Below are 13,808 nucleotides of genomic sequence, written 5' to 3'. Positions count from 1 at the left end.
ACACACACACACACACTTTGTGTAATTTTAGTTATATTTTAAAATGAAATGCTCTTTCTATGGTTGTGGAGTAAGGTTTTAAACCCATATTTTAAGTTTTGCAAAACTTGTGTTGAGATTTGTTTCATCGGTTTCTGTCTTCTAACTTCTTTATGTATCTTGGTGATTACCATTCTCGCCTTATGAAGTTACCGATCCAAAAGTCACATTGGATGATAGGGCTGTCACTAACTGTTTTCCCGAACGTAATTGGTCAACTATCAGAAAAAATAACGATTTCAGGTCTGTATTTCTCTACCTCCGTATATTCAAATTTCTGAGGTTCTCTAGTCCGATCAAGAGCTTAACTACGAAGTTTCCCACATCTGTGTATCATTTTCATCTTAAGGAATTTTATTTGGTATTTCTATAACTGCTGTCTGTGGGTTTCTTCCTTTTCACACGAGTCTAGATTATACTAACAAAACTTGTTAAATCTTCTTCAGGTGTTAACTATTTATTCTTGAATAAGTAATATCACATATTCAAGTCTCAAATCAAGCTCAAGCACATTCACTTGCTAGTGGTAGAATATTTCTTTGATAATCGTCGTTTATGCAAACACGAGATTTATATAAGGAAACACGGGCATTAACTTCGGAATGCTTTCTTTAGGTTTTGCACACATGCTGATATTTTTCTCTGTTCCATAGTCGGTATGACTGTTCAATAATGTGTTCCAAGCAGTATTGTTTTTCTTTCCTTGTGTTAAAAAATAATTTAAACTGGAAACACAAGCTGTATATAGAGTGTCATATATATTTGAAGAAAACTATCTTATCAAGACCTCCAATATTTGATACAATGATTAAAACTATATAATACAGAGCATTAAATAATATTGTACCATTAAGTTTTGGCTCCCAGAGGTTCAGCGATAGGTTTATAGACTTACAACGCTAAAATTCGAAGTCCTATTCCTTGTGATTATTAGTTTAGATAGCTTTGCGCTAAAAACAAATGGAGTTAAAATTATTTTTATTCTCCGTATTTGTGTAAAACAACGAAATTATCCTAAAAGTTATACAAAAAGAAAAAAAATTATTGTAAATTAATATGATAAAGAGATCATGCTAAAGGTTCCCACTTCTTATTACTGTAATAGTCATGATATTCACCTTTCCATAACTAGTTCAAGATGCACATTTTTTTAGACTCTTCTCAATTTTCGTGCAATGACATTCTTGTTAATCGAATATCAAAAGTAATGAACATCTACTAATTATTTTACTCGGATAAAGCTTCCATATACCGACCGCGAAAAAAGGGTGGTGCATATTATTATAAAAATTGATAAGAGTTAAGGGTTTTCCTCCCCTGTAAATGTCATATAAAATAGCTAGTGACTTAAGCAGCATTGAATTTTAGTATACTATATTCTAACGTTTTTATCTGAATTTTGGCGGTAAACCAGAATTCCTTTGTTCTTTTCAGATAGGATTTGGAACAACTTTGTCCTCTCAACACCAACTAGTTAAATTAAAAGGAAATTAGAAACCGGGCAGTAAATGAGATACTTAAACATTGGTCAATGTGAATAAAATATTATATACTTTTTTTTCCTTTTGCTGTCCGATTTATTCTCTGCCTAACATTTCCGGAATCCACATTTTGCGATTTTTCTATTATCATCTCAAATATGGATCACAATACCACAGACTAAGTAAAAACTATAATTTTAAAGCGGGATTTTTACGACCCATACATAGACGGCACTCTCCTCTTTTCACAAACTAGGCCAGTCCTTGTGGTAATTTCCATATTATGAATATTTCGCCAGCACTGTTTCACAACCCCAACTACCACCTTCCCTGTGCTCACATAGCATTTTGGATAGCCATGAAAGGATTTCCTTCACCTACCGTAGTAGTGTCCAATATTATTCAAGACTTTGATTAGTTTTCTGTACCGTAAACATATGAAACTCATTTTTAAGAGGCCAAAGTTACTATTTGCTACAGATAGTTGGATTGAATGTTTTTCTTGGAATTTCGCGCAAAATTACCCGAGAGCAACTATATGCACTAGACATAATTAAATTTTGAAGTGTTAGACTGAAAAGAAGGAAGCTAGTCAACAACACTCGCCGCCAACTCGTGAGCTACTCCAAGTGGATAGTGAGATTTTACTGTCACCCTTATAACACTCATGGACCCAAAGCACTTTTCTTTTCTAGGCGGTAACTATGGGTCCACAGTGGGCAATGCTAACTATTAAAGCCGCACTGGCTCCCTTTTGTGATTGGTCTTTTTTAACTGATCACACAACCCAATAGTATCGAAGACAAACATAAAAATATGTAATACCAGTGCAGTTACACAAGTTTAAAATGTTAGTGTAAAAGTTTAGAGAAATAGAATTATGAATGTTCTTTATTAAAAGAGCGTGTAACCACTCAAATAATTAACCTGATTTAATTGTAGTAATAAAAAAATAAATATTTGCCATTATTTAAATACTTATTTTTTTTCCTTTCAGATGTGGTCAACGACGCTATATTTCATGAAGACCACGATGAGATGGTTATAGTCAAGGATATTGAGATGTTCTCTATGTGTGAGCACCACCTGGTGCCGTTCATTGGAAAGGTTAGACATTTTTAACGTTATAAGCTCACTGACTTACTGCTAAGCCATTGGGAGTTTTTTTTTTTATTGTAAGTCTTGCCCGATTACGAGTCAAAACACTGTAATAATTAAAAACAAAAGATGACATTGTATTTTTGAATTGGTTTACAGTTGCTTCGACAGATCTATAACAATAATGTACATTTAATTACTGTTGTGACAAAGGTGCTTCACCATTACCAAAGCTAGAAGCTTTTAATCAAATTATCCATTAGAAGCTAACGCTACCTTTAGAGCCCAAGAAAGTTCAGTTTATGCAAGAGTCGAAGCATACATGGAAGGAAATATCACGTATTTCTGGCGGAAAACCAAATTTCGTTTTTGTATGTTGAGTCCTGATATTCTACCATCATACGTGGTTTATCAAGCTACAACTGACGTATGAATAACGTTACTTTCATAGAATATTGGGAAAGGTTGTGGGCGGGTATCCGACTTCTATTTTTCGTTTTTTAAAAACTTATTGTAGCAACAAAAATGTAAACTTTATTTGAAACATCTTCCACATAAATTAAAAGCTAACTAAATACTCAAGAAACGGTACTTTTCCCATATATTATACATAAGAAAACGGTGTTACGGTTCAGCAATGTGTATAAGAAATACTTCTTTATTTTCAGGTCTCCATTGGATATCTTCCTGACAAGAAAGTTCTAGGTTTAAGCAAGTTGGCAAGGTAACAAGTGCATTTGTATTCATAACGTCATAGTATTTGCATATTATAAGCATACCCAGATACATTGGAGTATGGCATAGGTATTCAAGCTTAAATTATAAGTGAAATATTAGTATATTTATTAAAGTATTATATAAAAAAATTAATTTGAGCACAATCGACTATTGTCATGGAAACTAAATAATTGAATTAGGACTTATGTTAAGCCCTTAGTTTATATTTCTTAAAGATTACCATTTTTGATTTACTGTGCTGATTATACTTATTTTTGTCTATTTTGAGCAGGTTAGTCGAAATTTACAGTAGACGTCTACAAGGTATGTTAACGTGAGAAGATTTATAAAATTTAAATATATAGTTAAATAAATACAACTCCCTTTAATGTACAATTATTTCTAAACCTTTTGAAAACACTATATATTTTAATGTCAATTGTAATCAAGTATGGATTGACACAACCCAAAGTTACTGTAAGTGTTTAGGCAAGTTTCAAATGCCATCCATATTTTCACAATGGACGAGGAAACTCCATAGTAGTGAAACACGAATAAAACAGGTTTTGTAGTATATAATATTCATAATATGGGACAAATAGTTTTATCCATTGCTAATATGTTAAAACTGATCACATATATAACAAATATAGTTATGAACCTCGTATCTAATTAGGAATGGTCATTAGTAGCTTACATTTTAAAGTCTGATCTATGTAGGTAACTTGCTTTGACCAGAAGTAAAGATTAACACCATTGTTAGTTTAAAATGAATGACATGTGGTGGTCATTATTCCCTTTGAGCGAAATTTGTCACCTATATACAAGTGTATTCAGACTAAAATACCTTAATTTACCTTTAAAATGTCGTCATACGCTTTCTGTGAGAAATACAATGGAATTTTGTTATAAGAACCTATATTTAAAAGCTAGACTTCTCTAACAGTTTCATATTGTCTCTACCAAAACAAAATGCATTTAAGACCATCTTCAGCAAGCTTTACAAGAAAATGGCAAAATAAGAGAAGTACAGTATACCGAAAACTAAAGAAGCAAGGAACAAAATTATGTAAGGGAAAAATATATATACTGGTAAAAACCGGTAGGATTAATTTTTATTCTTCTATAAAACCAAAACAAATAGTCGTAGATGAGAAAGCTTTGATACTGTGAACTATGTATAAAAAAAGAAAAAGGCCTAATTATATACAAGAGGTATGAATCGGAAAATGGAGACCGGGTCCAACAGACTGACAACTAATTTTGGTGAATTCAACCATTTACAATGATATGTATAAACTAATACATAGGTTAACATATACAACATTAAGTTTGAATGTATTAATTAAGGTACATTAAGAGAAACACAGAGAAACGTGGAATTTTGATTTATGCAATGTACCTGTATTTAGTTGCCACACCCTACAGAATTATTGATGCTGACGCTACACCGTTGTTAGTAAGTGCACTAACAATCAAGGAATGATGATATCACGCCACATTTTGTAAGCTTTTTTAAATTAGATAAGCATATGGTGTTGCTGCTACATCACAATAATCACTACTACTTTCGGGGTCGAGGTTGCAATTCTGTTGTGTATACCAAAGTTTAAAAATAACTACTGAACGAAGTGATGAATCCATTAATGCAATGCTGAAAAAACTAGACCCAATTTTATCAAAAACTATTTTCAATCTAGCTGTTCAAGAAGAGTATTTTTTACAAAAGATAAGAGACAAATTTGTATAGTATCGTTATACAGTATCAGTTTAGAAAGGCACATGGTGCAATATGCCCTGTCAGACTGCCTCAAAATTTCTGTGATTTTTTAATTTGATATTGGAAAAACCTGTTCACCAACATCTTTACAACCTGATACATAAAACTCGGTAAATGGCATTTATAAACTAAAACTCCACACTACAACCACTAGTACTACTGCAGCAAACATGTCAACAAAGAATATAACATAGTTGATTACCAGTGCCCCCCAATTGGATAACTAACTGTGTGAAACGAAGACCCTTAGATGATAGTTCTAAATTGTGAAAAATAAAGACAGTTTCAGTTATTTATCACAACTTGAAGTAATATTTTTGCAGGGTGGTTACGATTGTATTGGTGTGTAAATGCTTACATACAATATTTATATAAAGTTAATCATTACTTCTCCACCAGTTCAAGAAAGGTTGACAAAACAGATTGCCCTTGCTATCGTGGAGGCGATCAACCCTACAGGAGTGGGAGTCGTTATTGAAGCTAGGTAAGTAACAAGTTTTTAATTTGATATCATAGTATTACACCATCAAGTGCCAAGAATGGATCAGAAATTAGCATGCCTTGTTACCAACCCCTCACCACAAATTTGGGGCCATACAAGATCGATGGTTAAATCCCCTTTATTCAATCAGACAGAAGTAACCCAAGAATTAATGGTGGTTACCATTCACCAGATGACTCTTTTCTACTATATCAGTTTAAAATTATGGACAGTTATAAGCAGTGAGAAGTTCTATAGCTTTGTGCAAAATTCTGAATTGTCCCTTTAAGTCTACAAAATGAAATATTATGGCAAACCCACTAACGTAATCTGCCACCATTTTTATTTACTGGTCAGATGGAAGGTAGCTAGTCAACAGTACCCTACCATCCACACTAAGGGATTAACTTCACTCTTAAAATGCATGGATTTGAATCAGGTTCGCCTCCTCAGTCACATGTTCCGCCCCCAAAGACAATACATTGTTTTTCTACATTTATTTTGCCCTTTAATTAATGTGAATTAATATTTGCCTTAATAAAATTCAAATGAAGTTTATCAAAGATCATCTTGGACAATAATAATTACAGAGGGTAATTTACTGGTTAGTGTTGAGTGAAACACTTTACGATTAATTTACTTTGACAAATACTTCATGTTTGTTACTTTTCTCTTAAGGACTCACTACATTAAGATCATCTTGCAAATTTATATTAAAACATTGATTTTTTTATTATCCCTAGACACTACAACATTACTGTATTCCTTTGTATTATATGACGAGTGGTTTTAAATAATAATTGTTTCTTTTACTTAGCCACATGTGTATGGTGATGCGTGGTGTTCAGAAACTTAACAGCAAAACCGTGACCAGCACTATGCTCGGCTATTTCCGGGAAGATCCGAAGACAAGAGAAGAATTTTTAACATTAATTCGTAAATGATTAAGATATATGATGTAGAATACTGATTTGATTTTTTAACACTTTGGGAGGGAGTTTCAAACTAACATTATCATTTAAAAAGATTGTGCGGTATTTTATTTTTGTTTTTCATTTGCAAGAGGAAATAACTAATTTTTTTTATATATTTTAAACATTTAAAATTATCTTTTAAATGAACAGTTGAGACAATAAAATGCATTAAATAATGTTTAAGTGAGAAACTATACAGTTTGTATCAGTGAACACAAAGTTCCTAAATGTCTGCAATGTCAAGTTCCACAGATGATGAGTATTATTAACTTAAGCTTCATCACAAGTGTTCATTATTGTATGTAATTTGTATTTATTAGACTTTTGAAAATGCTCATCATAAAAACGTTTAATTTAAATGTGTTTAAATCAGAAATTTCTGGCAAATATCCTTCAACACATCATTCCTGCTGCTGTAAAGTGTCATTCTTTTAATCTCACCCTAAGTCATGAACTAAGAATTAATTCTTGATTTATTTCAAAACAGTTATATTCTACCCACTGCAGACCAAAGGTCAAACTTTTATAAGTAGCATTCACATGTAGACTTAAAATTGCTTTACACCAGCAATCAGCTTGTTCATTCCACTTGTCCTGCTGGTCAGATCCCATCGTGTTGTCCATTTAGGCAACGTTTCATCCAACTGTTGCAACAAGACAAGTGTTTTTCTGTCTTATCTACCACCATCTTCAAAATTCATCTCACTCTTTCCTAAGTATGCCTGGTTATGTTGAAAGATCTACTGTTCATTACCAGTGTCAGAAAATTTAAATAAATTTAGTTCCCAGAATAGGAAATAGCTATGGATTATTTGCGATTGAAAGTGGGTGACTTAAAATGCCTATTTAGACAATTATATATCATTTGCTTTCTTTACAGGCAGTAAATATTGTGCCTTTTGCCATGGACCACAAAGTTATAGCTGAGAAGATGAAATTATTAGATGAGCTAACATGAAAAAGATAAGCAAGGAGTGAGACAGAACTCTATTCTGGAGGTGCAGCTATGCACCCCCCCCCCCATTAGATTCTTCCCTCCACCCTTAAACTAAGAGCATCAACTCATGACTTAGATCATCCATGGTGGCAGAAAAATCTAGTGTGTTTTAATAATTGTTGGAGACAGCTTGAATGGGTAATGAAGAAAAACTATCAGTTTAACACAACAGCAAATGTCCAACGTTTCGTCATCATCAGACAAAACCTTGTCGAAACGTTGTACATTTGCTGTTATGTTAAACTTATATTAAAGTTTTTCTTCATTAGCCATTCAAGCAGTCTCCAACCATTATTAGTCTCAAAGTGGGTTCCTTGTCATCGAATTTGAATTCATCACTAGTGTGTTTTATTAGTTATGCACAAGACTACCCAATGAGTTGTCTGTACTCTGCTAACAATGGGTATTAAAACCAAATGTTTAGCATCATAACTCTGCAGACTTACCACTGAGCCAATGAGGTGTGTGTAAGGGGGAAGGCATGCTTTGTAGAAACTGGCAAGCTGGTACACACCTGAACTCGCCCTGTGGTGATCTGATCTGTCAGCTTGCTACATATTCTTCAATGCTAGGATGAAACATCAATAGCACTTTTGGTGGACATTTGGCCAGTTGCTGAAACATGAACCAAGGTTGAATGTTGAAGAGCCAACTTCAATTACATGATCTAAAAAAATATCCAGCCACAAGAATCCGGAGGATAACAAATATGATGCACCATGAGCAAATTATGAAGACAATTTTATTGGTTATGCAAGGATGGGGAAAATGGTGCAAACACAGTACCATGTGCACCACCTAGAAGTTAGCTACTTCAAGGCAAACTGTGAAAAGCAATAGTAGGTACTTCATTGCATAGAACAGACATGGATACTGGAAGACCTTTGTCAACAAAAGATTAAGGTAAAAATACATGTACTGGTTCTGACAAACCAATTGGGCTGAGGGTTGTCCTCTTCATGACACTACAGCACAGTTCATACTGGTAAATTAGCAGAGCAGTGGATATTTTGATTCAGAGCAGACACTGGATTGTGACAAGCATTAAGTTTGATATAGAAACTTACTTCATCTTAACAGCCCCAGTTTGAATTTGTGGCTGAAGAAGCAGTACAAACTGTCAAGCATATTTGCAAAGTTTGTTAGCTCAGAATTATCTGAGATGAATACTTTACCATGTAGCATACAGTCATATAGAATAACAGTCTATTGGTTGTTCTACAAATCTGATGTTTTGAAGAATCATTGCATTTTACGTAAACCTTGATTATAACTTGCATCTTATACAAACCATTTCCTTAGAGCAACAAATTAAAGTCTGTAGTACTGTAAAAGTTCTTTAGTCAAAATTGAGACTGTATATGTGAAAGTTAGAGAAATATTTATTTCTGACATAAGCTCAATGCAAAAACTTCATGGCTTATGATACTACTTTTCCCAGTAGTCTCTTCAAACTCTTAAAAAAAAAAAAAAGCCTTATCAGTTTCTGTACCATTTACAGGCAAATATTAACACCTCCCTATGTACAATCGTTGAAGCTCAATCAAGACTGACAAAAGAACAAAGATTTTCTTACAATGTCTGTAAAAATACAGGGGGATAAAGAAGTTTTTAATTTTTGCACAAAAATTTAGGTGATTTATGAACTGGAAAAACACGAGCTTTAAAATAAGTTAATTAATACAAAAATCTGTCAAGGATTGACAGTTGTCGACATAATCAACTAAATAAAAAAAGACACATTATATTTATTTTTAATTAACTTCAAAATTAAACCCTAAAGTTGTTGAAAACCACAGGATATAGCCTCATAAAGATACAAAATATCTGAAGTTTGATACTCTGTTGCTTTCAACAAGTTTTGGAAAAAAATGACAACCAAAAGATGAAAGAGGAGATGAAAATATTAGGCAACAATAAAACAAAATCACAAGATGAGTGGCAACACCTTTCTCTAGCAGAATATATAACAACCCTTGATAAAAAACAAGGGTGTCTTACTGACAGATGACTGTACTTCTGAAGTTACTTCAAATCTCAGTAGGGACTTTCTAAAGAAAAAGAAAACTTGATCTGTATTACTGAAGCAGTATCACAATAGAATATAATAAACATTCAATAAAATAGAATATAATAAACATTCAATAAAATGGAATATAAACAACATATTTAGAGAAAGAAAAATCTAATAAAAGACATTAATTTGAAATTATTTCTCCACTGTTATGATGTTATTACACAAGTTTCTATCCAAACACGATAAAAAAAAGTTTTGTTATGCTTTTACAATGCTTGATACTCTTACTATTTTAGACTATTAAATTAAGAGACTAATCGGGTCTTTGGAGAGAAAGAAATGGGAAAAAATATATAAAAAAATATGCAGAAATTAAATGAAATAAACAACAGTTAATTCATAAGAGTACCTCAAATTTTTATGATACTACTAAGTAACTCAGAATCAAAAACCATAGAAGGAAGACATCTAAAAATAATCATCTCAAAGATATTGTAACAAAGGTTTTTGTTTTTATAGGAGCCTTTTCACAATATTTTTAAAGAATTAGAAAGGGGGTGGTGGTAAGAAACATTTAAACAAATACAGAAGCAATTTTATAGAATGTCTTAATTTTTTACACTTTTTTGCAATATCCCAAGTTAGATCAACATGAAATACCTGCATTTAACCAACTGGTCAGTTTTATCTTGTATCATTTCTGACATGCTAGAAGAATAATTTAAGTTCAAAAAGGACATTCTTTATGTGGCCCATGACTTACTGATTTTAAACATATTTTCAATCTAAAGCCAGATTTAGCGACAGAGAACCTGCAGAATAATCTGGTCCAGAGATGTTGTAATTAAGAATAACCTCTATCTAAGAGTCAAAATTATAAACAATACCTCTTCCATCATTAGACCTGTATCCTCCACCCCTGCGAGAAAAGTTGCCGTCTCCTCTGTACGAGTCATAGGATGGGCCTCGCCTATCATAATCTCCGTCACCACCTCTAAAACCACCACCACGCCCTCCTCGGAATCCTCCTCTCCCACGGCCTCCTCCTCGCCCACCACGTTTTCCTCTTGACATTTCTACTCTGATTCTTGCACCCTTTATAAGATGACCATTCATTGCATTTATTGCTTCATTAGCATCTTCTCTGTCATCAAATTCAACAAACCCAAAACCAGGTGGATTTTGTGCTACCCAAACACTAACAATCTTTCCAACCTTCTCAAATTCCATCTCTAAGTCTTCTTTCTGGATATCTTCTGTAAGACCTCCAACAAAGACACGTGTTCCACTATCCCTCCTGTTCATCTTGTGTATTCTGTTAAGCAGACATGATGAAAAAATAATAATAGCTAGATCACTTTATTGTAACATTATGCTGGAATGCTCATGCTTGTATCTTTAACTTTTGGGTACTAAGAATACATAAAATGTAATAATGAAAATATAATACACAAAAATGCCAAACCCTCCCTACAGAAATAAAAATACTAAGACTACCATAACCATCACTAATCACACTACTTAAAAAAAAATAGCGAAGTTTCTTAAAATTACCTAATTAACTAAAATAGGTTTACTATTTATATAGTTGTCAAATCTTATAAATTGGAACATTTCTATGACCATAGATCCATTGTAACACTACTTTTTGTGACAACCATAAAAAGTAATTACCTTTTTTTTGTAATATTGAAAATACCAGTAATATCTTTATATTATGTTAAATCCAACGTGGAAGGTCAGAAATTAATTGAATTAATAATAATAAAAAATAAAAACGTGAGAAGTACATAATCAAGGTCAGTTCAGGGACCAAAACATGCATGTGGAAACGATGATCCAGGGGTTGTCCACCGGGACACTCTTTACCTTCTTGTAGCTTATTATAAAGGTAAATAACACAATCTAAAGATTCAGGCAACAGAAACTCAATACTGGAGGCCAAAACATGAACAGGCATTTTTTATTTCAACTGATCGAATTTGAACAATGTTCTAACCAGATTGCCACATTCACTTTGATTGTTGGGAATGAGAACAACCTTAAAAGCAAAAAGAGCTGTAGTGGAATTAATTTGTAACGAGGCATGGAAATAAGTCACATGATGATTTAAGTGAGACAGACACCACTGACAAAATTGAATAGCATTAAAAAAATGGGACATAATTTGACCAGGTTGCCAGTGAGCAAATTTCTACAGCCTTTCAACACTTGCTAGTTAACTCATTCAGCATGGACTTGTTCCACAAACCAACCTCGTAACCATTTTGTGCTTGTTATAGTTTTCATGTTATAACTTTTGAATTAGTAAGTATATCTTAAGGAAATTTTGCAGATTATCAGTAAACATTACAAGAATTTTGTATGCACAATATCAGATTTTTAATTAAGTTTTAAGACATTTTGAGTAATGTTTTTCTCATGCTTTTTTTCTTTTCGAATGCAACATGCAAAGTAATTTTTATTTCAAGATTAAAAATACTTATGCATCAGAAAATTTTCAAATTTCACTTGCAAAACCTTTATAAACTGCAGATGTTTGTTAAGAAAAAAAACTTTATATTTTATGTTATTTTCACTATTGAAACTATATAGCTTAACCCTATCGGCCCAGGTGCACTTCACTGTGCATGACAAAGTTTGTCTTACATTCTAAATTTTATCAAACTACTTTTTGTTTATGTTGTATCAATTAGAATAGCAAAATCTTACCTAATAATCCATATTTAAATAGTACACAAATTTTAAGTTCTTAATTCCACAAGGAAATATATAAAAAAAAATCCTGAATTTCCACTATTGCGACACATTTTGTCTCGGCATGTCATCATCCCTATTTTATCCATCACCCCTCGAAAATGTACGAAATTAAACGAAAAATACTCTTCATAAAATCATACAGACCATAATTTTTGTAGACTTTAATTTTGTTTGGTTACAGAGCTATCGAATAGAAAATCAGACCCCTCTTGCCACATCCTCTCTTTCACAATCCATTGATAGTTCTTTCTTATGTTTCATTATATATTACCTATAACCAATAGAAAGTCAGAGTTTTCATCTATCAAATGGCATATTGTATAATGTTGTGTTCTGAACAGATAACCGAGTAGCAACGACTAGCTTGGATGTACTTGTTACGGCTTTTGTCGCATAGTTAGAAAGTCAGGAAAATTTTTAGAAGTGAATTTGTCTACTTTTTGCATGTTATTAGTCTATATTCTTTGGTGTATTACTTAATTAAATAAGAATTAAGTGCTTTACTATAATCACTATTAAAAAAAAAAAATGATCAGGCATAACTCTCCTTGGCAATTGAGGGCAAAAAAAAGGAGAACATCGGGTAAGCTCTTTATTTCTTGTTTTTCATACTTATTATTTATTTACTATTATAAAAGTAACTAAAATCTAAAACTACGGATCTTAAGTTATTTAGGACTAAATTAGGTAAAATAAGCAATCAAAATAATATAATTAAAATGGTTCATGAGGCAGGCACTGGAGCAGAGCAGCTCCTGGGTAATGTAATTTGATAGCGTAATGTGAGCTGCATGTTCTCAGAGTGATTTACAACTTATAATGATGAGGATAGCAGTTAGACACGGTTCAATGTGTCTGCATTCAATATACCATGTGACACACAAAAATCAATGTTTATCTGTTTTTTTTATATTTGCTTTTAAATTAGGAATTGGGTAATACATAGTACTAAAATTTGAATTATAATCTACAGTTTGATACCAAACTTGTCAATAACGTGAGCTGCATGTTCTCAGAGTGATTTACAACTTATAATGATGGGGATAGCAGTTAGACACTGTTCAATGTGTCTGCATTCAATATACCATGTGACACACAAAAATCAATGTTTATCTGTTTTTTTATATATTTGCTTTTAAATTAGGGATTGGGTAATACATAGTACTAAAATTTGTTATAATCTACAGTTTGATACCAAACTTGTCAATAACGTGAGCTGCATGTTCTCAGAGTGATTTACAACTTATAATGATGGGGATAGCAGTTAGACACTGTTCAATGTGTCTGCATTCAATATACCATGTGACACACAAAAATCAATGTTTATCTGTTTTTTTATATATTTGCTTTTAAATTAGGGATTGGGTAATACATAGTACTAAAATTTGTTATAATCTACAGTTTGATACCAAACTTATGTCAATAACTTTGGTATCAAATTGTAGATTATAATTCAAATTTTAG

At 32.4% G+C, this 13,808-nt stretch overlaps 2 protein-coding genes across 3 annotated transcripts in view; one reads left to right on the top strand and one right to left on the bottom strand.

The window, feature by feature from the left end:
• LOC106470987 (GTP cyclohydrolase 1-like) overlaps window positions 1-6,929 on the top strand; it is a 17,047-nt gene extending 10,118 nt beyond the window's left edge. Inside the window, exons 2-6 of the mRNA XM_013931572.2 lie at window positions 2,518-2,627; window positions 3,287-3,342; window positions 3,628-3,659; window positions 5,515-5,599; window positions 6,414-6,929. Coding sequence (XP_013787026.2) covers window positions 2,518-2,627; window positions 3,287-3,342; window positions 3,628-3,659; window positions 5,515-5,599; window positions 6,414-6,540 — 410 coding nt within the window. The 3' untranslated portion in view covers window positions 6,541-6,929. The remainder of the gene's footprint in view (window positions 1-2,517; window positions 2,628-3,286; window positions 3,343-3,627; window positions 3,660-5,514; window positions 5,600-6,413) is intronic.
• Window positions 6,930-9,157: 2,228 nt separating this feature from the next.
• Window positions 9,158-13,808, bottom strand: part of LOC106470988 (RNA-binding protein Rsf1-like) — an 11,886-nt gene continuing 7,235 nt past the window's right edge. For both annotated transcript variants that reach the window (XM_013931573.2, XM_013931574.2), the window contains exons 2-3: window positions 10,472-10,899; window positions 9,158-9,618 (exon numbers count right to left, since the gene is read on the bottom strand). In XM_013931573.2, coding sequence (XP_013787027.1) covers window positions 9,605-9,618; window positions 10,472-10,889 — 432 coding nt within the window. In that variant the 5' untranslated portion in view covers window positions 10,890-10,899 and the 3' untranslated portion in view covers window positions 9,158-9,604. The remainder of the gene's footprint in view (window positions 9,619-10,471; window positions 10,900-13,808) is intronic.

The sequence above is a fragment of the Limulus polyphemus genome, unplaced genomic scaffold, assembly GCF_000517525.1.
Source record: "Limulus polyphemus unplaced genomic scaffold, Limulus_polyphemus-2.1.2 Scaffold4340, whole genome shotgun sequence".
In the NCBI taxonomy this organism is placed as follows: Eukaryota; Metazoa; Arthropoda; class Merostomata; order Xiphosura; family Limulidae; genus Limulus; species Limulus polyphemus.
This window is presented reverse-complemented; position numbering and strand designations above follow the sequence as displayed.